At 44.6% G+C, this 23,454-nt stretch overlaps 1 protein-coding gene across 1 annotated transcript in view; it reads right to left on the reverse strand.

Moving 5' to 3' along the window:
- ADAMTS2 (ADAM metallopeptidase with thrombospondin type 1 motif 2) overlaps window positions 1-23,454 on the reverse strand; it is a 188,052-nt gene that overhangs the window by 102,501 nt on the left and 62,097 nt on the right. The window contains exon 3 of the mRNA XM_067304888.1: window positions 14,128-14,287. Within this exon, the coding sequence (XP_067160989.1) occupies window positions 14,128-14,287 (160 nt within the window). The remainder of the gene's footprint in view (window positions 1-14,127; window positions 14,288-23,454) is intronic.

Genomic DNA, 23,454 nt, shown 5'->3' on the forward strand with positions numbered 1-23,454 from the left:
CCAACATAATGATATTAAGCTCTTCCACCAATTTCACTAAAAATTGGCAGAAGGTAAAACGAGAGCAGCAAGGGCCTTATACAACATGGCATCTTGCTGTACGGTAGTTAAAAAATTGAGAGGGTATGATTGTTCCTTTAAAAATATGGATGAGAAGCCTCAAAGATAGGAGGATCTCTTGGAAAGACAGGAGTTACCAAGACATCACTAGGACACCTGAATTAGTCAGCAGGACAAGACAAAAAAGAGAAATTGAAGCACAAACCAGTAACAACAGAGATGGGGAGAAAAATTCTGGACATCTCACAGTTACACTGCAGAAGTTGAAGTACTTTTGGTGAACTACAGAAACATTCAGAAGAACAGCCCAGTACTAATGCAATCAATTATGGACATCAACTAAACAGTCTTCGGAGGGCTGGAGTAGTGGCATGAGAAGAATGCACTGTTACGTGAACACAAAGCACTGATTTTTGGAAAGTATCATGGGAAAGGAAGGCACTACATTAGTCCAGCAAATTGAATTAAAAACAAAGTATGAACATAATAATAAGATTAATCACAGTGAAATGCATATCTCAAAATGAGGCTGTAACAAAGAAAATAAAAAAATAGTTTCATTAGAAAGCACCAGGAAGGAATGGAGGTCACAGTTATTACTTAAAGAGCTTAACAAAATTACATCCCAGCTCTGAATGCTTCCATAAGGAACACTGGAGGAAGGTGTACCTGCCGGGGGGGGGGGGGGGTGGAAGGGAAGACGGAGCTCATTAAAAAGGAAAAGGAGCAGCTTGCACTGAAAGCCCAAGCTGTATAACTTCACCACTTAAGATCTGGAAGCTCCTTACCAGCTTCAGCAATGACAAACCGGCTGAGCTGGCTGAAACTAATGATGTGTTTCTTGGGATCAGAAAGGATACGGACAAAGCGTAACAGGGGGAAAGAATCATCTCGTGGTGGACAAGCTGCCAGAAAACAGAAAAAGGCTGCCTGAACGCTGAGCAGATTACAGGAACGCGTGTGGCAGTCGTCACAAGCCTGTGTGATAAGTGATGAAAGCACATCTGTTGCAACTGCAACGTCAGTAAAACAGCACATAAAAGCACACAATCTGTGTATGGAATACAGTGGTAAAATACTAGGGAAAACAAGAATATTTTCCAAGGGGTTCTGAAAATTTTTCATGACCAATGAAGGATGTTGCTGTCTCTAGACAGACAGAAAACGCACGGCGGAGAGCGAGGAGCTGAGTTCCGCGGTTTCCTTAGGAATACGCAACGGTCGGTCACCTTTTCAACAGCCAATTCTCAATGAAATATACTGGCTTTACTTCAAGTCACACATTAGTTTCCTTGCGCTCAAATGAATTTCAGAGTAAATTGTGAAACTCGGAGCCAAGCAGAAACAGACCAAGACACGTTGAAATTCATGCAAATTTCAGCCACCACGTTTTTTCCCACAGCCCTGCGCTGGATCTGCCCCCACTAAACTCACTGGGAACTTTTCCATTAAAATCAGTGCAAACTGGATCTAGTGCACGGTTTGGCTGAACCCCTATATATTTGCCAACTAATAATTTATTATTACAAAGGCAGTTCCCAGAGAATGCATTCATATAAGGTCTGTGAGAACCAGCGATCACATAACACACACTGCCCGCAGGGATTTTTGGAAGAGACATTGTAATTTATTTGGTGGGAATACAGTTCCATCTTGCATTGCAAAGACGCCGAGCTTTCCTTCAAAAACTTCCAAAAAATTGAAAAGAAACAACCTTAAGGAAGAAATGTGCCCTTCTAGCTAAGGGATAGCTATTAAAAAGAAGAACGTATTAGCAGTCCATCCTCCCAGAGACTCCTGGAAATGCCCGCACCATCACTTCAGAAACAATTAGGCTTTCCAGCTCTCTGAGCCACGAGACCTGTAAGGACTGGAAATCCTACCAGTGCCATCAGTCTTATCTGCAGCAAATCTTCGGAGGTTAGATGCACCACATTTCTTGCAAGGAAGGCTCTGCCCTTTGCCAGCGCTTCCCACCAGGATTTCGGCAGCACAAAACCAGACCGTTTAATTCTCTTTGGGATGTCTGATCTGAGTACCCCCAAGGGAAGAGCAGCCAAGCCGTTACGATGAAGCAGTAAACCTACGTCTGCGGCTCTCGTAATTCGAGCAGTGCAGCCTTCCCACTCGCATCCTACCATCACCACCATCATGGTGTGAACACAACGCCGCTAGCGTGACGGCTCTCAAGTCTGTTAGCGCCACTAATAAGAGTGCAATAGGGGTTGCTGCAACATTTTTAGAATCATCCTACCTCCATCACACATCCAGAGATAAAAAACACATCCGCAGTCAAAAAAGGGGCAGAGAACATCCCTCTGGGCTGGTGCTTCCGTAACTCACCGTCAGTGGTCTCCTTCAACAAAAATTCTGCTTAATTTTCAGCACAGACTTTTTGCAGAAGCCTGTGTTTTCTACCAGGCATTTCATTGCAACGCTGCTGTCGTAACCTTCTGCCGCAGACCAATAGATTTCCCCAGTCTTCCAAAAATATTCTGCGCCAGTAATTGATGACCTCCAGGTACATATCTGAAATGCTACAATGGGTTACCATGGAAATGTCAATACATTGAGCTTGCTGCATACATCCGACTGTGATGTCCAAGAAAAATGCCTGGAAATTTAGAAATTATAGTCATGTCATCTTACAGTGATTCAAAATCAGATTTCCGCCCTTGTTAGGTTTTATGCTGGAGACTCAGTAGGGTTGCCTAGGACATTTAACATTTCTAGCTAGAGTCCTTTTTCCTAAGTATTTCATAGTTTAACAAGTCTCCAGAGATTCTGCTTAAATAAAAACAAAAGCAAAAATACTTTAGCCTACCAACAGAATATAAAGTTAAAATGCATCATTTCCAGTCTACTTTCTAGTCAGCACTTTTTTAACAGGGATTGGGAAGAGGCTAAAAGCCCATACTGGCAGGAGGAATCACCAACCAGCCTGTGAACAGGGACTGAAGTCCAGATTTAATCTATGGCCTTAGACAATAAGTCATTTCAAGCTCAGATCCTTGAAAGAACAGAACAAATCTCCATGAAATTCATGTTTCATGTATTTTAAAAGTTTGTTTTAAAAGCCAGATGACAGGTGTATATACATATATATTCAAGCCCCCCCAAATACCTAGGATGTGGCATACCCAGCTCCATCAACACCTCAGGCAACAAGAGGCTAATAGGAGCGAGACACCCACGAATAACTGGGCACCAGAGTACCAAGAGACAGAAAAGATCTCCGTACCATGGGGATCAAGCCTCTGCCCTGCTCTACAGACTGCATCATGTTCAGTACCATAAAGAACAGCCTTTTCCTAAAAAAGGGAAACCCTAAAAAGAAAGAAACGCACTGGAATGAATGAATTCTGCAATATTATGATACAGCGAAGTTTAATTAGAAAAACCGGGCAGCTGCCTACTCAGCAACACAAAATACGGCTCCTAAGATGAGTTCAACGCCTGCTAATCTCATACATATTCATAGCCAGTCCGGGGCGATTTCTCATGTCACTATTTCGTTACTGTTGCTACCAGTTTTACAAGCTGTTTTCACATGATGTGACCCGGGTTTGCTGACCTATGGAAGAACGATGTTTTCAAAATGTCATCACTTCCCACAGCCAAAGACCAGGGCAAAACCCCAGGTCGCTTTAAACCTTCCTGCCAGTTTATGCTGAAGAATGAAAGGCGCTTACCAAAAAACAAAATAAAATAAAAGATCAGACAGCGAGAAGAAATGAAATAACAGTTCGTATCTGTTTAAAAAATAAAAATCTCTAAAGCAATGTGGTAAACTTTCTCTCCTGGCCTTCCTGCTAAGTATGCAAGCTGCTCTGCGAGGAGCGGCTCTGGGACGCGGATTTTAGAGGCAGCTGCTTCAGGCATAAAACATTTTGCAGTTTCTTTCACCGCTCGCAGTCAGGCAGCACCTTCAGCAACGCTAATATGCCTCCATGTGTACAACAGGGAAAAAAACTCCTGACAGGCAAACGGACACGACGCCAAGTGCCGAGATACCTGACAGCACTGCAAGTTAAAAAATTCTCCCAGGTGGCAGTTAGCAGAAACCACCATTTCTATTCAGGTTACTTTTAGGACTGAGAATGGCTCACATGTAATTCATTCTTTGAATATAAGATTCTGCCTTAAAACATTTTAAAATAATTACCCTGATTTCTAAAAAGTTACCATCATTGAAGGAGTATCAGAATATCGGAGTTACTTGCAAAAAAAGCAATGTTTCTTTCAAAACAGACAAGCCGCAGTGGTCAAACCCTGCAAAATGGAGCAACGCCCAGGGAAATGAGGTTTTTTGCAACTGTCTGAAGCCCAGAAGCGCAGACGCAGGCAATGCTCAGCCCAGCAAGGCTCCCTGCAGCGTTCCCGGCGTGGGCCGGCAGCGAGGGCCGGGGCAGACGCGTCTCCCAGGAGCGCCGCTCCTGGCCCCTGCCCGACGTTCGGTCCTTCCGGACTTCTGGCTTGCTTTCCTTGCACATCGATCACGCAGAAGCGCAAAGATCTGCTGCAGAACCTCCTCTGAAGAGCTACCTGTGGAGCTACCTGTCAGCTCCGGCACGGAAATAAAACCAGTCCCTAAGCCCCTTGCCATCCAGATTGTGATTAATAATTTTTCCCCTTGAAAGCACTACGTATTGCTGGGCAGGCAAGCCGTGCCAGATGGTCCACGCACACCCAGAGCGCCGGAACAAGCGAGCGACTGCACAAAACCTCGCAGACAAAAGGAAGAGCAGAGATGCAAACCAGGCTTTTAATCAGAGAGCCTGCTGAAAAATAAAGCGCACAATATTTAACCCATTGGCAAGCGTCGCAGTCGCGAGCACAGCGCAGAGTCGTGCGGCACCGGAGCAAAGCTCTCGCTCTGCAAGAGACTTTGCCCTCCGCGGGGGGACGGGACCCGGGGCCGCTGTCCCCGAGGGTCTCTCTCGAGGCGCCCAGGGTGGTGACAAAAGCCAGCCATCAAGTCACCCGCCTTGGGCTCGAGTCTCCGACAGGCTCCATCGCTCTCAGCGACACGGCCAAAGGCTCCAACGTGGAGGGACGAGGAGGGACCAGCGGCAGCCGAGGAGCCCCGCAGCCTCCGTGCAGCCCCCCAACCTCCAGCCCTCGCCGCCCACCTGGGGGCCTCAGGCATGATCGGCTCGGATCCAGGGAAGACACCACTACGTTAAAGTAACTGTTGTTTGGCTGAGAGTAATATCATGGTTTGAGTCAGTCCTGCAGACAGGACAAGTTAAACCTTCCTAAAATGCAAGTGCGGCTTAACGTGACTCCTGAGATTTCTATTCAAACGAGCCGAGGCAACGAAATTCAAACCACTACCAGAGAACTCGCCTGCGGGACTTTGTGCCACACGCAGTCGGGGCTGTTACTCAGACGCTTTTTTCACTTTTCAAGTGAAAGCTATTTTTACCTAAAAAGTCCAGGCAGCCCCAGGCACGGCTTAGGGGATTCAAAACACAGAGAACTCGCACAAACAAGCAAACGTTGCAAAACAGCTTCGGGGAGTCGCTCCCCACCGCAGGCTGCAGCCACGACCCCAGGCTCTGCCGTCGGGCACTGGTGCTGCAACTCATCGGACGCCGCCGAGCAGAACACAGGCCTCGCCAAAGCGTAAGCGTCCCGGCGGCACGTCCCAGTCTGGGCAGCGGCATTCCTCCCCACGCTGCAGGTACGGTAGGGGCGAGACGCCTCGGGGGGGTCTTGCACCGTTATTAATGCAGTGACCCTCCAGTGCCCCTGTGTAAATACGGAGGCACCAGCAGCAGCTCTGCAGCGGCTGGCCACCGAGGAGCAGCCTTCACGCAGCTGAGAACAGTCAGGAGCAGCTGGAGAACATTAATAATCCTTGCACCACTTCACAAGGCCTCACATGTGGCTCTTCTGTTGCGAGAAATGACAGCAATATAGATGTTTGAAGGATATCCATCTCCCTCACAGCTCTGGGCTTGCCCATTGCTTTCATTTGATCACGCCTGGAGCTCTTAGCCTGATCAAAACACTTCATCATCATTATCACGGACAGCAGACAAGATTTATGCCTCTTTTAGTCTACAGCAAATGTTTATCGGCACATTCTACAAGAGCTTATTTTAGTGACGCATACCAGATGCTATTTTGTGTATTGTTATTAAACAGAGTTTGAATCCCATGGCACAAAACAGCAAACAGTACATGCTACCCTTATCTCTCAACTCTCAGGTCCAGAGTGCACTTCCCAGACACGGATACGGGTTGCAGGACACTTGCAGTTGTCAAGGCAGAATATTAAGGTCTATCCGTGAGCGAGTTCCTCGTCCTTCGTGCCTAGCAGAGACAGAGTAACCTGCTGGGTTACTGCCACCCTGCGTCTAACCCAGCAGGTCCAACAATGTGAACACAGCTCGTAAATAAGTAATCCTCCAGAGGATGACCCCTCGCAGAAAAACTCACCCCTAAATGGGACGTTGCAGACACCGTGTGGGTGTGCGCGTGCGTCTTCACAAGCAAAAACTGCACACATGCCCGTGGGCGGCTGCACCCACTCACGTAAGCAAGCGTCAGCCCAGCTTCTGGAGGCCGGGTTTGACTTATGCACTGCTGCTCTTACGAACGCGGGTCTTACAGGGGACCATCACCAGCAAAAGCAATGTCAGCTTTCAGTAAAAATAGTTTAGCTTTCAGTAAAAAACAGCTTTCAGTAAAAAAGGTCTACTGTATTGTAGTCTAAAGGCAAAGATTTTGGTCTCTCTTTCCTCCCAGGAGGTTGTGAGGCTAAATTCATTAAGGATTGTGAGATCAATGGGTATTATAAGGAAGAATAAAAACAAACGTTCATGGCATCTCTGTTATAAAATGTTTTGTCTCTATAAATACATTTATAAATGAACAAGTTTTATATAAACAAACAAGTGATTAGTCAAGCCTAAGTTCACACACACCCCTAATGCAAAATTAATTAAAAGAGAATGGTGAAAAGGAAAATGAGAGCTTTGTCGTGTTTTCATCAGTTGTTCTCACAAATATTTTGTAGAAGTATGTTATGAGATTTGGAAATTGTTGCTTTATGGACCAATATCAGCTTTATTATTATTTTGCTATATTTAGCCACATTCAGTGCATTTGGTAATGTTCAACTCCAGCTGTAAGCTGTTTACAACAATCACTTAAAAGAGCCTTATCATACTGTTTTAATACAGTACGAAGAAGCTAAATTCACCAGTTGAGAACGAACAGAGTTTTATTTTTAAATTAGTTAATGATACAAGCAGATCACTGATATTTAAATAAGCAAATAATTAAGCTGATCACCTTCAATTCAAACATATCTGAATGGAAGTGGAAGCTTCTCAGTAACTTGCCTTATCACATCTCATAACCAAACGAGGATTCCACCTCCATTCGGAAAAAAATTTTGCCTGAAGTACGTATCTGAATCCCACTGAAGTTAATTAAGTACTGGCTTAATGTTAAGCGTGCACTTAAATGCTTCCCTAAAGCCTATCTGGATCTCAAACTACTTAGGAATGGTGGGGACAAATACAGAAACTGAGGCTCTCAACATAATGATATTATTAATGATCCTATAGCCTATGTTTAGCAACAATTGCAGTTTTTTGAAGGGTGTCTAAGACTGAGATGACAACGCAGGAAACCAGAGCGGAGCCAGCCCCCGCTGCAGCATTTCGCTGCGGCTCCTCTCTGCTCCCCAGCCCGGCAGGAGCACCTCCGTGCAGCGCAGCACGGCGCCCCTGCCAACGCCTCCCCAGCGATCTTACTTGTATACACGCTGACTTTTGTTACTGGTGAGACAGAACATCACTGCAGCAGCTACAGCACATGACGCCACGAAAAAGAAATCATGAGCGAGTATTTAATGCACGCTCAACTGCTTTGAAAGCGATTCTCAGCATCTGGGAAAAGAAGTTGTTTAATTAAAAGCAAAAATCCTTTGCAACCTCAACACACTTTTCCAAACTGTTCAGAAGTTTGAAAAGCCCACTGTAAAAGCAGCCCACGCAGCTTCGCCGCGCTCCCGATACGCACACACGTCACCGTGCAGCTTTCAATACATGAGCACTTCCCCCCACACACAAAAGCACAGCAAAATTACCCTTCTCTGAGAAATACTCAAGCAGTATTCAAAGAAAAACCAGCCAAACAAACATAACTGTTCAATTATACCTTCCCCCCCCCCTTTCCCCAGGCAAAGGGAAAACGCCTGTCCCACAAGCTCAGCATCCTCACAAGCGTGGGATACGTTAGGCTTTTTACCAGCAAGCGCTCTGCGGCCCAGCTAAGGCCAGCGGGGTGGGAAGGGCACACCTCCACTACGCTTTGGGTCTACGATAGAAAAATCTATCGATTCTGCAAAAAAGGAGGCTAGTCCTTTTATTTCACACCAACCATATGTAGGAACAGTGTTCATTAGCACGCATCTAATTATCCAGATGATTTACTGCACAGTTATGAAAGCTGAACTCTTTAGATTTATCCCAAAGCTCCATATTAACATGACTGCAAGAGTGACATTTGCCTGCGCTAGCAAGGAACCGCTTCATCAGCTACGTCGGTGGCTAGGAAGGCCGACATGGACTGGCCTAGTAACGCTCTCGAGAGACTTGGTTTTTTGTGAGCACATAACCTTGTTTCTTATTCAAAAGTTGAACCACAACTGAATTCTCAATCTTTCTCTTCCCAGAAAAGCCCCATGAATCTGTAATATGAAATTCAGAGAAAACCAAGACAGGAGAAAGACAGATGTATTTATCATGCACAGATGATGTAGGAAGGAGACAAAAAATATTGTCATCAGGGCCTTACTAACTGCAAAATAAGGGAACAGTAATTAATCAGCAGGAGTACACACTGAGAGGAAATATTGATCGAATTTGGAGAAACTTCAGTTTTCCAAGGGAACAGTTCCTCTGCAAAGGTAACCAGCAAAGTTTCTGCAAATTAGACTGGCAACCAGCCAGACTGCAGCCAATCTGGGTGTCATTTCAGGCAATCCAGAAAAACACACAACAAATGCACCTTGGCTTCTAAAAAGTAATTTAAATACATTAGTAAATCAAAGTCATTGACAGTTTGATGGGCTATGATGGAGGAGTTTTCCTCCAAAATATCATCTTTAAACCCTGCAAAGCTCTGTCAACTGACTCATTACAGCTTTATCATGTATTTTACTTCTTTCATCTCTCCAACGACTTCTAGGGTTCTTTATTTCAGCTTAAATTTCTCCCCAGCTGAATTGGCCACCAACCCTCAGGACTCACTACTGTCCCATCAGTGTGAGGAGCAGGAAGGGTTTTTTTAAGGTCACAGAGAGGCAGGAGGTGCCAGGGACAGGACTACAGAGCAGCTTTGCTTCGGTGAAGTTTGGGGAGCCGTTCGGACAGGAGAGCCAGTTGCCTTCATGGGGTAGAAGCAGCAGCTTATGGTTTCTGCCCCTTTACCCGACTGCTGGGTGCTCTGGCTGCGGGGATGGGAGCCACCCTCCCCTAAAAGAAGAAAACACTGGTAGATGTAAAAAAAAAAAATAAAGAAAGAAAAGACTGTCCGTTGGCCTGGGAAGTACATCGCAGGGTCACAAACGGATCATGTCTTTCAGCGCCAACCCACCACTGCTCCGAAGGCCTGGCCACAGGCAACGGGCCTGGCCCGCTCCAAGGGATCTCGCTAGCAGTTAAAGGAAGAACAATCTGCCTGTTTGCAGCATATTTGGAGAGTTACCTTGCCGTCTTCCTCCGAAATAAACTGCTCTTTGCTGGGGCAGTCCTTCATCTGCAGAGCAAATAAAGCTGTCGGCTGAAGCTGAGTTTCTGTTTCCCATCAGTCAAGGAATAGGATAAAGCGCAGAGCGGTGTGTTGAGCCAGTGCTTTTGAGAGAGAACGCAAACCTTAAGGAAATTCTGGTACGACCGTTTCCTGACACTTGATCACAACAGCAGCCGTGATAATTTATCTAGGGACGTGTGATATCAAGTTTACAAGCCTGATATTCAGGTTGCCCTTAGAAGCAAGAATTAAGCTTTTTTCATTTTTCAGGCCTCATCATAACTACCGATTAAATACCTACCACCTCTTCATCTAAAGAACATTAGAGCAAGAAAACAGTTTCAAGAAAAACGCTCCTTTACCTTGCCTATTTAATTCTGCTTCTACTGCGTAGAAAGTTTTACTGTTGCCAAACGTCTTATCTATGCAAGAAGGAATTCAACTGGAAATACTAAAATATTTTCAGCATGCTGTTTATTTTTATCTAGAGGAAGATTAAATTATACGTGAACAGTAAAAACGTAGTCACCAGAAAAAAATAGGGCGTTTTCCCACCATACCTACAAAACATCAACCAGTACATGAAAATACTTATCTTTCCAAAACGATTAGCCTTATTTTCAGTGAGTTCACACAGACTTCTGTAGTACTACTCTACTGTGGATTAGTACTTGTCTCGAATATGATGCTTGAATTTCTTCAGGTACATAAACAAATAGTATCGTTTGAGAGAGGCAAAACAGAAATATTGTATCAACGGGTACTTGGAGCCCTTGGCTCTCAAAGACCAGATAACCCCACATATATCAAAATACAACGATTCAAAACAAGCATGTCCCTTTCCCAATATTCTGATAGCGTTTTACTGAAACTCAGAGGAAAACCTGACATTGTCTGAAATCCGAGTACAGCTCTGCCACTCGGCACAGCCGCTCTCTCCTAGCGCATCCCGCTGCTGAAACCCAGCAAGTCCACAGCGCCTTCACAGGGGAGGCGCAGACCTTCGCCCCTCCAGCGGGCACGAGGTTGGGTTGGGTTGGTTTTGGTTTTTACGGAGGGTATAAGATAACAGTGTATGCAAAACGCTGGAAAAGCACCGCTCTGAAGTTCATCTCCCAGGACCCGTTAGCACCTAAAATTTACTTCTAAGGTTGGGAAAACGCCTCTTGTTCTTCTCGCCTGTATTCACGCACCCTTCCAACTGGATGATGGGTCTTCCCATTAGCTCCGGTTGCCTTTCGAGGCAGGTCCAGCCGTTTTTCTGCCTCACTTGGGCCGTGTGACTACGGCCCAGCTCCTTCTGGCAAGGATAAGCCCCAAGGCCTGAAATAATCCTGACCAACCCACCCGGCTCCAAGTTGAGGGAGCTTTTCCTCCCCTCCTGTCTCGCTGGCAAGAGAACAGCTCGTCCTGTTGGTTGTGAGAGACGGCCAGAGATAGGAGTGTTTAGGAGGAATTCATATTTGTCCATCCAAACCCAAGCATTCAAAAATCTTGACTCACAATCCCCTCCCAAATCACGGGATTAAATTAATAGCATCTTTGAAAATCCCAAGATATATCTTCAAAATTACAGAATACCATGTACTTCATCTTACTCATTGCTTTCTAACGCTGAATATGTAAATATTTTCAAGCTTTTTTCTCAATGGTTACAAGAACCAGAAACTCATGTAGGGAGGAAAAAAAAGTTATCATATACTCATATGACTCCCGGAGGTCGGACCTTTAAAAATAAACCAAGTATTACAATTCATCACATGTAAATTTATGGGACTTGGCAACAATGCAAATGTCTCCAGGGATGGTGGAAGAGGAGAGTGTTCTTGGTTAACCGTTCTCTCTCTTTTCTTTTTCTTTTTATTTATTTATTTTTTTTAATAGATACAGCATGCTGAGAGTGCCCTGCTAAATATTTCCTAAGCAAGCCCATTGATTAATTTAGAGTGTTATGGAAACATGCAGCACAGCGTGCTTATCAACACCCAGTCACTAAATATTTTGACGTTCGTTAACCAAAACTAGATGCACTCTGGAAAAAGACAAACGAAAATAAAATTATGATTTTTGAAAACATGTCCTTTCCAAGACTGTTGCCTAGAGCAAATCAGGAGCAGGGAAGCCAGGTTTAACCAAAAATGCATGAGAACTGATCTGTTTTGGGATGGCTGTTCTTTTTGGTTTGTTTGTTTAAGGTAATTTAATGGAAAACAAACTGTACATTACACCATTTTCTTTCCAAAATACAAACTTACTTATTTATAATCAGTTTCACAAATCAGAAGAGGAGGGATGGGAAGGAAGATCCCCACTCTTAGCATTTTTCCTTGATTTTAAAATTTGAAAGATTAAAAATTGCAAGTGTTGCTACCTAAACCGGACACCTGCTGTCCACAACGAGGTCGGCGCTACGTCTCAGTCTGGCCCGCGCCAAGACAGCTTCCCGTTCGCAAACCTGGGTATTAAGATCGCTTTTTAATTCCGCAGTGCTGCCTGATGGCTATTACTATTTTGTGCTTTGGTACCGGAGCCTAAAAGCAGCAGCGATTACCCGAGCGTGCGGCACAGCAAGGCCCCGGCGCAGCCGCGGCTGACGTTGGTCGGCCTCACGCGCAGCGCCGTGGCGCGGTTTCGCCATCAGTCGGTCCCCGCTCGGTGGCAGCCGGCACCGCGCGCCGCTGTGCAGCGGGTAGGACTCTGCGTTTTGCAGAGGTGTTCGCAGACGCCACTGTCGGAGCCTTCCTCCGGCAGGTACCGTGTGCCAATAACTGGAGCTGATCTAAAATTTATGTTTTTCTGTGTACCAGACTCCTACTCCTGAGCAATATTTACCAACCCAAACCAAAAATACTGCCATAAGGTGTGATTAAAATTAAGTCTCTTTTGTTTAAAAGGAAACACAGTGACTGGCTGATATTTTCCAACACTGCAATAGTTTTATAAACATCTACTAAGAGAGCACCTTCCATCATATCATTCTGGGAATGGGGAGTTCGTCTCGTGTCCCTCAGACCCCTGCCTCCTTCCAGCGCTGCCCCACGATGCATACGAAACCAGCCAAAAAAGCCCAGCGTTACACTGCGCCACTCGCACAACCCATGGGTCATAACCAACGGCCCAACTGGACAAAAGTTAGACCAATGCTATTGCTTGCTTCTTTTTCCCTCCTCACTCCAACTTGAGTATTGCAAAATTTGGGTTATTAACTTGGCCATAATTGCACTGCCTAATCTCTGTGACTGTGTTCTTCCAGCTGGTTTCTGGGGATTACTACGTGCAAGAGAAATAGCCGAGTTTTTACAACAGGTACCATAACATTCTCCTTATCTTTAGAGAATGATGGTGACATATTAGAGGGATGAGAATTGCTGGGAAGACTTCTGCAGAGGACAACCTAACACGCTGTATTATACTTAATAACACACCCTACTGCTGTGAGATAGTGCTCGGGTATTTGTTCGCTTTCAAACTATTAGTGGCAAATGGCTGTGCAGTTTGGTGCACGCATGGGGGATCAAAGTGCAATTGTTTTTGGTTTCCTCTCAAATGACACAGTTAATCTCAGTGTTAGCGTCAGCTGTCAGAACATCCACTTACCAAGTCTGCATCCCTTATTTGTTCAGCTAAAAAGGTCCCACACCAGAGCAGTTAGCACAGAAATAGAGAATATTACACAGAAAGGCTGTTTATGTTTAGCTGCTGTTGTTCCAAAACTGTCTACCACATATTAGGTTAAATTCCACACTTGGAAACACACAACTAAGTCAAGAGGAGGTTTGTGTGCACATCTGAATGGTTATTCCCCTGTTGGGATGAAGTTCATGCCAGTGAGGATAGGGACGATGAAAAGCCCGTGCACCGCGTCAGCCTCAGTGCTCTGGCTGCAGCCTTCCAGCAGAGCCTTTGCAAAGCCAGCGCCGCTGCCCGTCCCGGGCACACGCAGGTACCTCGGCACTGCTGCTCCATCCACAGCCCATTCCCCTGCTCCGACATGGCGGCCCAGTTTGGACACACCACCTTATGCCGACTGTCTCCAGAGCCAAGGAAACACAGCTCTTATCTGTACATTTAAGGCAGGGACAGTTTTTGGCATCCTGGAGAGCGTTTTGGCTGCTGCAATGCTTATTTATCCCAGCTAAAATGTGCAACTCCTCCCCTACCTTTCCATACACAGGGGGGAGAAGAACAGATTTCCATTCTCAAGGACAAAGAAGCCAGAGATAGTAGATCGCATTGGCTACATGCCTTTAGCTACACTTTATACATCAGCTGGCATTAACATCCCCGACTTACCTTTATACTGGATATCTGCGCTCTCCATAGGAAACTGCTTCTTGGCAGCTGCTCTGCGATAGACCACGTGCGTCCTGCCTCCTCCCTCCTCCTCCTCCTGGGCCCCCTTCTCCAGAGGTTCAATGAAGAATTCGTCCTTGTCTGTGCGAATCATGCCAGCCTGGAGCGACAGGGCAGAGATCGAACATTTTGAGTTACCGCACATGCAGCAGACATTGTGAGTAAACAGTTACAATATGCTTAAGCACACGCCAGTGCTCTCTGGAGAGCAATTAGGATGCAGGGAGGAAACCAGGTGAATTCTTTATTAGAGCCAAAGGAAGCATCATTTCCCCAGCTTGACAAGGACGGACAAAGGTATGGCCCCGAACCACAGGGACGCCTCCTGGAGCCAAGCGAGCAGGTAGAGGTCTAACGCTCTGTCTAGGAAATACAATCTCAATTAGAAACCAAACTACAAAGAAACAGTTAATACGACCGGAGCTATTTGTCAGCCACAGACCGCTCTGCTGTTTACTATCTCTGCTAAATAAAGGATCGGTTCAGCACCATAAGTTGGTCCTGATGTGCAGCTGTACAGTCCAAAAATGTGGAGTCAGCCTTGCTGTTCAGAGGCAAGATGGAAAAGTACCATCTCGCACGCAGGCAAACAGGCTTTGTGATCATCTTCCCAGGATGCAAAGGGCTGCCCTGGCTAAATATTCTTTCAACACGCAGCCAAAACTGGTTAAAAGGGTGTCAGTATTCCTCAGGGATAAAAGTTTAAGAATTCAAGCTGGAACCAACATCCTGGCATGAAAAACCTGCAAAATTCACACTTCTACAGAGCACCTCAACCGAAAGTCATCCCAACACTTCTCACTGTGCTCAGTGCAGCTTAACATAGCAGGAAAATTGTCATAAATCAGGAAAATTTTTAACAAGTCTTTTCACCCTGTTCATGCAGGTGAAAAACTGGGCGCTTGGGTCTCCTGCATTTGTCTCTCTGGCAGTCCTGCCCTCTTGGAGAAGGTTGCAAGAGCCAGTAGTTGGCTTGCAGAAATGGTTAGCTTGAATCAATTTTTCTGAGTATGTTTGCATGTCTGTGTTTGAGAACTTACGCTGATGAACTCTTATCTTGTAAGCAGAAAGTCTTAATATTAACATGGAAGAAGCTATTTAAAGTATAAAGGAGAGAAGCCCCAAATGTGACTTTCAGAAGCTCCTTATCACTCTCTTCTTTAGTCTGATGACACCAGAGCCTCTGACCTTCGTGACAGGGCCAGGGAGAACATCTCCAAACTGTGCCTCGCGCTTTTTCTTGGTACCTGAGCTTCCAAGGGCCCAAATCTGCTGCTGGATGAAGCCCCACCTCGAGAAGAGAACTACTTAGCTACTTTAGCTACTTTGAACCCAGTAGCTTCACTTGAAACAAATATGATCTACACTCTCTTATATCTCAGTATTAAAGTTCTCATACAAGGCATATTTTTCTTCTACAAGCAGCAAACTGCATTTCTACTGCTATAAATACAGTATGTTCTTTGGTTCCCTCCTTGGAAAAATGTCAGGTTCATTTGTCATGTCTTAACTTACATTAGGCAAGATTTCCCATCCCAGATTTCATATATATAATATATACAAAAACAGATTGAAGGGGAAGGATTAAAGAAGCAAAATTATATCTAAGCAGTTTAAACTGCCTGTACAGAGAGGAAACTGTATTTGAAATCTTATCCTGATTCTTCTTATCTAATTTAGATTCTACATCAGACACAAAGGTGAAACAGGCTCAGCAGCTCAAGGAAGCTAAGACAACCAAGAAAATAAGTGCTGAAACTAGAAGGACAACAACTGATGTTCTACTGTAAAAAGGAATACATAAAAATTTCAAAATTAATGTTACTCTCCTTTTAATATACATTTTAGTTGTATATACACACTCACATCTTGTCTGGATATTAGATATTACTAAAGATTGAGAAATTGCAAGCATTCGCATGCTCAACTGCAGCAACACCACGCACACGGCGTATGCAAGCCAGGAGGAATACAGAGAGCACCTGACTGCCATATGAAAAAAACTGTGATTTTGCTTTTTGCAAGTAAGCTTTAGGATTGCACACATGTTCATATGTATTTCTGGATTTCTTAAACCTGCTGGTAACTGAGCGACGAACGCCGGTTCTTAATTGTTCACGCTCCCGTAACATGCAGCCCATCCGTCAGGACCCTGGGGAAATGCTGCTGCTCCGTTGTATGCAGCAGGGTGCAGCGATGGGCGTTTAGAGGAATTTAAGCCCTCTAAGAAAATTAACAGATAGACAAGTTTTACAAGCGGTAGTTGAACTGATCAGACAGATGAACAATTTCTGTAAGAGAACTTTAGCTTCCAGGGCACAGTGGTCTTTTGGAAAAGAAAACGTGTTCAGACTGAAGATTCCCCCTGAGAAGACAAAGGCTCCCCGGACCGACTACCGGCTAACCAGAGGAGACACTTGAACGCTGGCTCCCAGGACACGAAGCCAGCGGTCAGATCCCGACATTCCTTGCAGATCACTGTGCCTGGGGCTGGCCCTGTTGTATGTGGGGGGATTCGTGCGGTACATTTTATCATAAAATATGTTAACTCTCCTCCGCAGGCAGCTGCTAATGGCTATGCCACAACCACGATGAAGAGACAGGATAAGCCCATTCCCACGTTATGTTCTTCAGCAACTTTATTAGGATAAAACATAGCTCCTGAATACTGCCAAATAACGGGCCATCCATCAGGTCCTCAGACGCTGCACAACTCTATACAGCCCCATGAGCGAATCCTCCCTAATCCTGTTGGAGTGTAAAAAGGAAGAAAATGAACCTTCAGCCATGGCTGAATATTTCCTCTTTCATTTCAGTCTTGGACTGTGACATAAGGAGACATAACTATGTCACCTTATGCTGGAATTTTTTCCTGTAGTCCCCAGAAGCACATTAATTATTTTTTGTCAGAAATATTAGGAGAGAACTAGTGTGTCCTTGAACTGTAAAAGAATGATATATTTTTTATATATTCTACATCCTGCGTAGTCTTTTAATTACTGAACATATTCTCATGCCCTGAACCAAGCCATATTTTCTCATTTTATTTCAGTTTAAGACTTTGAGAAGAAAATACATTTAGACTGCAAGGCAGAGCTCCTACAGAAATCCACAGTTCAAGCCATCTGCCTAATAATATACTCACAGTTATAAAAGATTCATTAAAAAAATACGTGGGGCTCCTGACTGTCTCCACCACACGCTTCCTCGCTGCTTCGAGCAAGACATTTAACCTCTTTGCTTCCATTTCTCCACCTGTGACTAGGCATAACAACAGTCTTCTAGGAGAATTATGGGCTGATTTGTTATTTTTTTGCCTAATGCTTTGGCCTTGAAAAGCTCGGTATGAACTGCCAAATGCTTTTTTCTCTGGTATTGCTCCAAACACCCCAAAAAGCCCTGCCGTGAAAACGAGATGGCTTTTAGCAATCAACTCAACGGCAGCACCGTGCACAGCCAAGCAGGCGGTGCGAAGGTCCGAGACGCGGCCGGACGGCTCTGCCCAGGCCCGTTACCCAACCAGTCCCATTCTTATCCTCTGACTCTTTGGCGCCTGTGCCAGGCCATCATGCCAAGACCGTGACTGTCGGACGACCTCCAAGTCTAGGACGACAATAGAGAGCATTAAAGTTGCTGCAATTTCCTGGAGAACACCTCTAGATGACTAAAACAGAAAAGCCATATCGTTTGAGCCAATTTGTGCTTTCTTTTCTACAAAGGTTAGACTAGAAAGGCTTCAAAAATTCCTGGGACATCCTCTGGATATTACTCCAGGGGATACGAAAGCAGAATTAAGCTTGTCAGTTAACAGTTTCCCAAGTTTTGAATGGAGGAGCAGTAGTTGCTTTTGTGAACTAAGAGCTCAAAACCGCGAGCAGCAGCGGTTCCGTAGTCTGTGGTTGCAGTCCATGCCGGGATGGCTGCGCGTACAAGAATTATGGACAAGCAGTGCCTGCCCTGCGCTACCCTCCTGCAGCCCCACGTGGGCTGTGCAACTCGGGACTGAACGTGGGACTGAGCTTCTGTTGTGGAAAGCACTCTGAATTTTGGAAAAAATGCTGAGCTATTACCTCTTCCCTTCTCTTCTGGGACTTTTAAATTGAAACTAAAGGGAGTATGGGAATATTGCTAAAATAATGATGGCAGCGGTGACTGTGTTGTGCGACTAATAAAAATACAAATTAATTGAAAATGTATTTGCCTTTGGAATTCACAAACTGCAGCAAAGAGTCTATAATCTCCCACGATTTCCCCAGGCAGGACACCCCCAGGCCTTCCTTCCAAGGGTTTTCAGATCCCAACTGCAAATTACTCAAGTCAAGCACTGCTTAGCACTCATTAACATGCATTAAGGAGTAGAACAGAAGACGACACGTAATCAAAAGGAAACCACAGTTCAGAGAACCAAAACCTCCGCTAAGGTTAGCAAGTCAGTTATTTAGAAGTGAAAGTCGCATAGGAAAAATTTCACAAGGATGACAGAGAGTGACTGCCCTGTCTGATTAAGAAAAGAATTACATTGATAAGCCACGAACGAGTCCATTCAAATACACAGGGGTTAGGTTTAGAGCTCCAGTAATTTATTTATTTATTTATTTTAGGGAGGAAGGAGGGGTGGTACAGGGCTGCTGCACATCTCTGGAGACCTGCCAGGTTTCCAGGGACCACAAGATCTGCAAATACCTGTAACTGCACTGGCCACATGGACCATTCCTCCCCGTACTCTTCTCTGCTCCCCAACCATCCCCAATGCCCTGCTCTCTGCTCCCCCTTGCCCCACACCCAGGCCACTTTACTTCTAGGTCTCCCTGCTATGAAGGTAAGAAATACTCAACATCTATCTGCATGCTAAATTGCAGCTAGCATAGTACAACAAATGGCATCTTTCTCCCCCATTTTTATGTTATAAAACCGGCAGGATGTCTGGGGTCTTGGAAATTCATCTTGGATTTTCCAAAGCCAATGGATTTTTGGCTAATTTAATTCCAATTTGGTAGAAAAATTACAGTTTCAAAACTTTGAACATGATGTGTCTTTGTCTAAGCGAATGTAGAGGAGAGAAAATGGAGAAAAACCTGGAGCTGGAGCAGTGAATATGCTGCAACTTAAGAGACAGTGCACACCTAAAAATCATCTCTTTCCCAAGATTATGCCTCTACAACAGAGTTAACAAATGCCTGAAATGTGAGAAACTCCATAAATAAATGCTTTTTCCCTATTTCAAAGGCAAAACAAGCGATTAAGTGCCTCTCTCCCACTGGCCTCCAATGTAACTGCTCCATAAGAGAACGAATGCTCTGCAAGTTGCAGACGTGTGCGCTGATGATCGGAACAGCGGCCGCCGGGAAGCCAGTAACGCACGTTCCTCGTACACAGGAGGGAGAGGGGGCTCACGGCTTCTCAAAACTGTATTTTGCATGGTGGCAAAGCCGAGTTTTCAGCTGAAGGACAGCAGAGAAAAGCCAGTGTGTGTTATAAAGGGGCCCAAGGACTGGCAGAGGGATCACGGGAGTGTTGGGAGCTGTGGGTGGGAGAGGAGAGGTCAGCTGGGACTCTGCAGGGCACAATCCCACGTTGCTGCTGGCCAGCACTCCACAGGTCCCCATCTTCTGCAGCATGCACAGAGAAAGCAGGCTGTAGTCCTAAACAAACTGCCCTTTATAATTTGGGGAATCCCTTGGATGCTACAACGAGGGGTCTGTAAGCAAACAGGACAAGAACTGAGCTCCTCCTAGCGATGTCCCTCTCTACCACTCTGGCTTTACAAGACAAGGCCACCCTGACATCACATCACCATCGCCAGCTTTGGGCTTACTGCCCAAGGTAAGACATCAGTTGCATCCACCACGACGGAGACCTCCTCTCCAGCCCAGGGGACTGGCCCAACAGTTTGCCACTGCCCTGGTGAGCTCAGCTGAAATCCAGGTTTGCTTCTCTAGGCTCAACATCACCAACCCCTCTCACGTTTCTGAAGGCATTCTTTAAAAGTCTCGTTTGACAGAAAACATGCTTCACGTATTTAGAAGCTACAAAAATCTCCAGCTTTTACAGCTTTAGCTCCTATGGCTAATTAAATGTCTCGCTGGCTCTGCGCTTGGCGAGTGACTTAATTGTCTCCTCATTCCCATTCCCGTCACAGCTCCCTCTTCCAGGCTGTAATGAAGTAACCCGGCTAGCTGCCGCTGCGGCGTCGGGACTCCAGAGCTTCAGCCCAGCCTCTAACTGCAAGTTTAATTAATGTTCATTTTCTTCCTCATTAGTACAGCTTTACAAAGTTTCTTATTGCCATATAAAGGCAGATTTACTTCCCAATCTCCAAGCACATGATACAGAAAGGAAGCTAAAATTAAATGTGAACAAACCTGATATTAATATAAAAAAAATTCCAAGTGTCTGCTTAGTTAATTAAATTGGTAACCTACAAAAACATACAGTGTTTCAGAAACTCTTAAAACAGGATTTCTGTAAATAGAAAGACCTCTAGTTTTTAGAATATTTGATTCTGAAAAAGGTAACCATCTGCATAATGTATCTGTGCATGAACAAATCCTAAATACAGTCCTGAATTTCAGGTAATTTTACAGATTTGAAAAATAACAACTGATAGAAAATATACCATCTTACCTCCTGAGACCAAGGGGCATTCAGGCTACCTGATATTTAGCCTCAGTGCCCGAGTTAGGAGCCTGCAGTCCCTACGATGTCAATGAAGCCTCCAGAGAGGAATTCGCAATATGGGATCCTCCCAAAGAATAACTCCATAGCTAATTCAAATGAGAAAATACTTATACTTGCACGACAGCAGATTGGACAAGGTCTTACTCTATTTTTATATAAATGTGCCTGAGTCCTAAATATACATGACTGCAACATCTTCGACTAAAACTGACACCAAAATAGCACTTTCAGCAGAGCATTTTGAAACAACTTACAGATCTTATCTTTATTTATGATTCTTCTCTAGGTCTTAGAGCCACAGGAACGTGGCTTTTCCCAAACAGCAACAGATGGGTCCTCCCATCACTGAAGTGAAGTACAGAAATATTATTAGTTCAGTTAGAGTGGTGCCTAAAAGGATCAGATAATTGGACCAAGATCACCCCGAAGTCTGGGGTATAACTAAGGACATAACAGATCTTCTAAACTCATCCCTGCCCGCATAGGATTTCTTAACATTTTCAGTCCTGCAATGTATTTATTTTCAGCCAGAAAATACATCAATTCAGGAATAGACTACCTTGGCATTGTATTTCCATTTAGCTTCATTCATACAGTTAACAAAGCAAAAAAAGCTGCTTATATCATATTTGCATTTGTTCCTTTGAGAACATGTCTTGAACTGTCAAAGTATAGCAGAGTAAGATTAGTTTGGTACTGCAATCCATTTTTCTTTAAAGTGAATGGAGATATTAAAGGAATTGCATCAAGTATTTGGAACATGTTGCCACTTATTGTGCTCTGTGCTGCTACAGCCCTAAAGCTACTGATTTTTTTTCAGACCCAGGCTGGATGGGGAAAGGGAGGAGGAGAACGTTTTTACCTTAACTGTACTTTTTTTTTTTTCCCCCCTCTGTCAGCCTGAAAGGAATATTTTTCAGCTTTTTTCAGATCATTTTGCAGTTAAGTTGCTTTATTTACACATTTTCTTAAATAATTAAGGGGCAAAATAATTATGTATGCAAATAGGAATTAGATAGACAGACAGACAGATAGATTGATCAATCAACAGATAGACAGGCAGAGCCTGCTGGGTAACCTTATGCAAGCTGTATGCTTCTTTGTTCCCCTGTTTATCATGCGCAGAATGAGGATAAGGTCATATTTTTAATGCACTTTGAGATCTACTAATGAAAAAACAGCATACAAGAGCTATTTGTATCAGGAGTGCTTTCATCACAGTCTACTTTCCTGCATTCCTTGTGGCCCAGAGGAGAAAGAATACCCACCCACTCGTGCATGCATCCAAGTCCTCCTTGTCTATATCCGTCCTGTTACTGCAAATAAAGTTTGGTCCATGTAACCCAGCTTAGTCACTGCACAACTGCAGGTATGATTAATAACAGTAGTGAGGCAGCTTCTCAGCTGATATAACTCAAAGTTAACAGAACTGCATTTGTCTATAGCAGATGAAAATCTGGACCCAGATCTTGCATTTATATAGTGTAGCTCATTTTAGAAACTCGGAAGGGGTTTTTTTGTGGTTTTTGAAGAGACACAATAGTGAGACAGACTATGTCTCATTCTCACTGAACCATCAAGAAAACAGACACAATTTAAAAATTTCACAAAGCAATAGCAGCAGATTTTGAGACAGAACCCAAGTGTCCTGACCACAGCGCCTTGCTTTTACCACTTGAAAACACTAACAAAGTTGCTTTTGCATTGCTGCCTTTACAAGAAAACTACCAAATTTTCACCTGTGCCACTCAGTGCCCAGCTATAGGCAGCAGCAGGAGCACAGGCAGACCGGGGATGTCCCCTTGCGAGCATGGCTCCTCCATACATCTCCTGCCTTTGTCCCCCACCACCAGCTCCTTTTACCCTGGGAGCTGCTCACCCTTGAGTTTTGGTAGATTGAGAGGTACATTTCCTTTTCAAAAGGTTTAGGTAACACGTGTAAAACCATGGTTTTCTGCAAAACGAGTACCTGTTGCAAACACGGAAATACAGTCTGCAGAATTCCCAGAGGACCTTCGGAGCGGGCAGCATCCCAGTCGAGTGGGAGCATTTTGGAGAGTCTCTAGGTTTCAGGTGCACAAGTGTGTGCGACTTCAAATGGGAAAGGGATAAGTTATTAAATAGTTGCTAAGAACGAAAATGATAAATGCAGCAGAACTTGCAGACTCAGGGGACTGTAGACTTGATTGCTGCTGTTGCAAGCAGGGCATAGTAATCACAGTTCCCTGCAACCCAGCGTCTCAATTTTGATCTTTCAGGGAGGAAAAGTATAAACATCAAGTCCATGAATTCGCTAAAAGCAAGATCCAGAAGGATTAGCTTTACCCAATTCTAACACAAGGAACCATTTGGAACAAAGCATTTCTGAGGTCACTTTGGCAAAAGGCATAGCCGAGTTCTAGCCTCAGCAGTAAAAATAAACTGACATTCTGCAAAAAAACAAAGCCAGTCCGACTGGAAAGCTCTTCTACTCTAATTCTCATAAAATGGGACGGTTGCTACACAAGTTTCTCTTCAAATATGTATTTGCTTAAGGCACAAATCACCACCCACAGAAGTCAACGGGTGTCACATTCATAAATCTCAAGG

The sequence above is a fragment of the Apteryx mantelli genome, chromosome 14 (assembly GCF_036417845.1).
Source record: "Apteryx mantelli isolate bAptMan1 chromosome 14, bAptMan1.hap1, whole genome shotgun sequence".
Lineage (NCBI taxonomy): Eukaryota > Metazoa > Chordata > Aves > Apterygiformes > Apterygidae > Apteryx > Apteryx mantelli.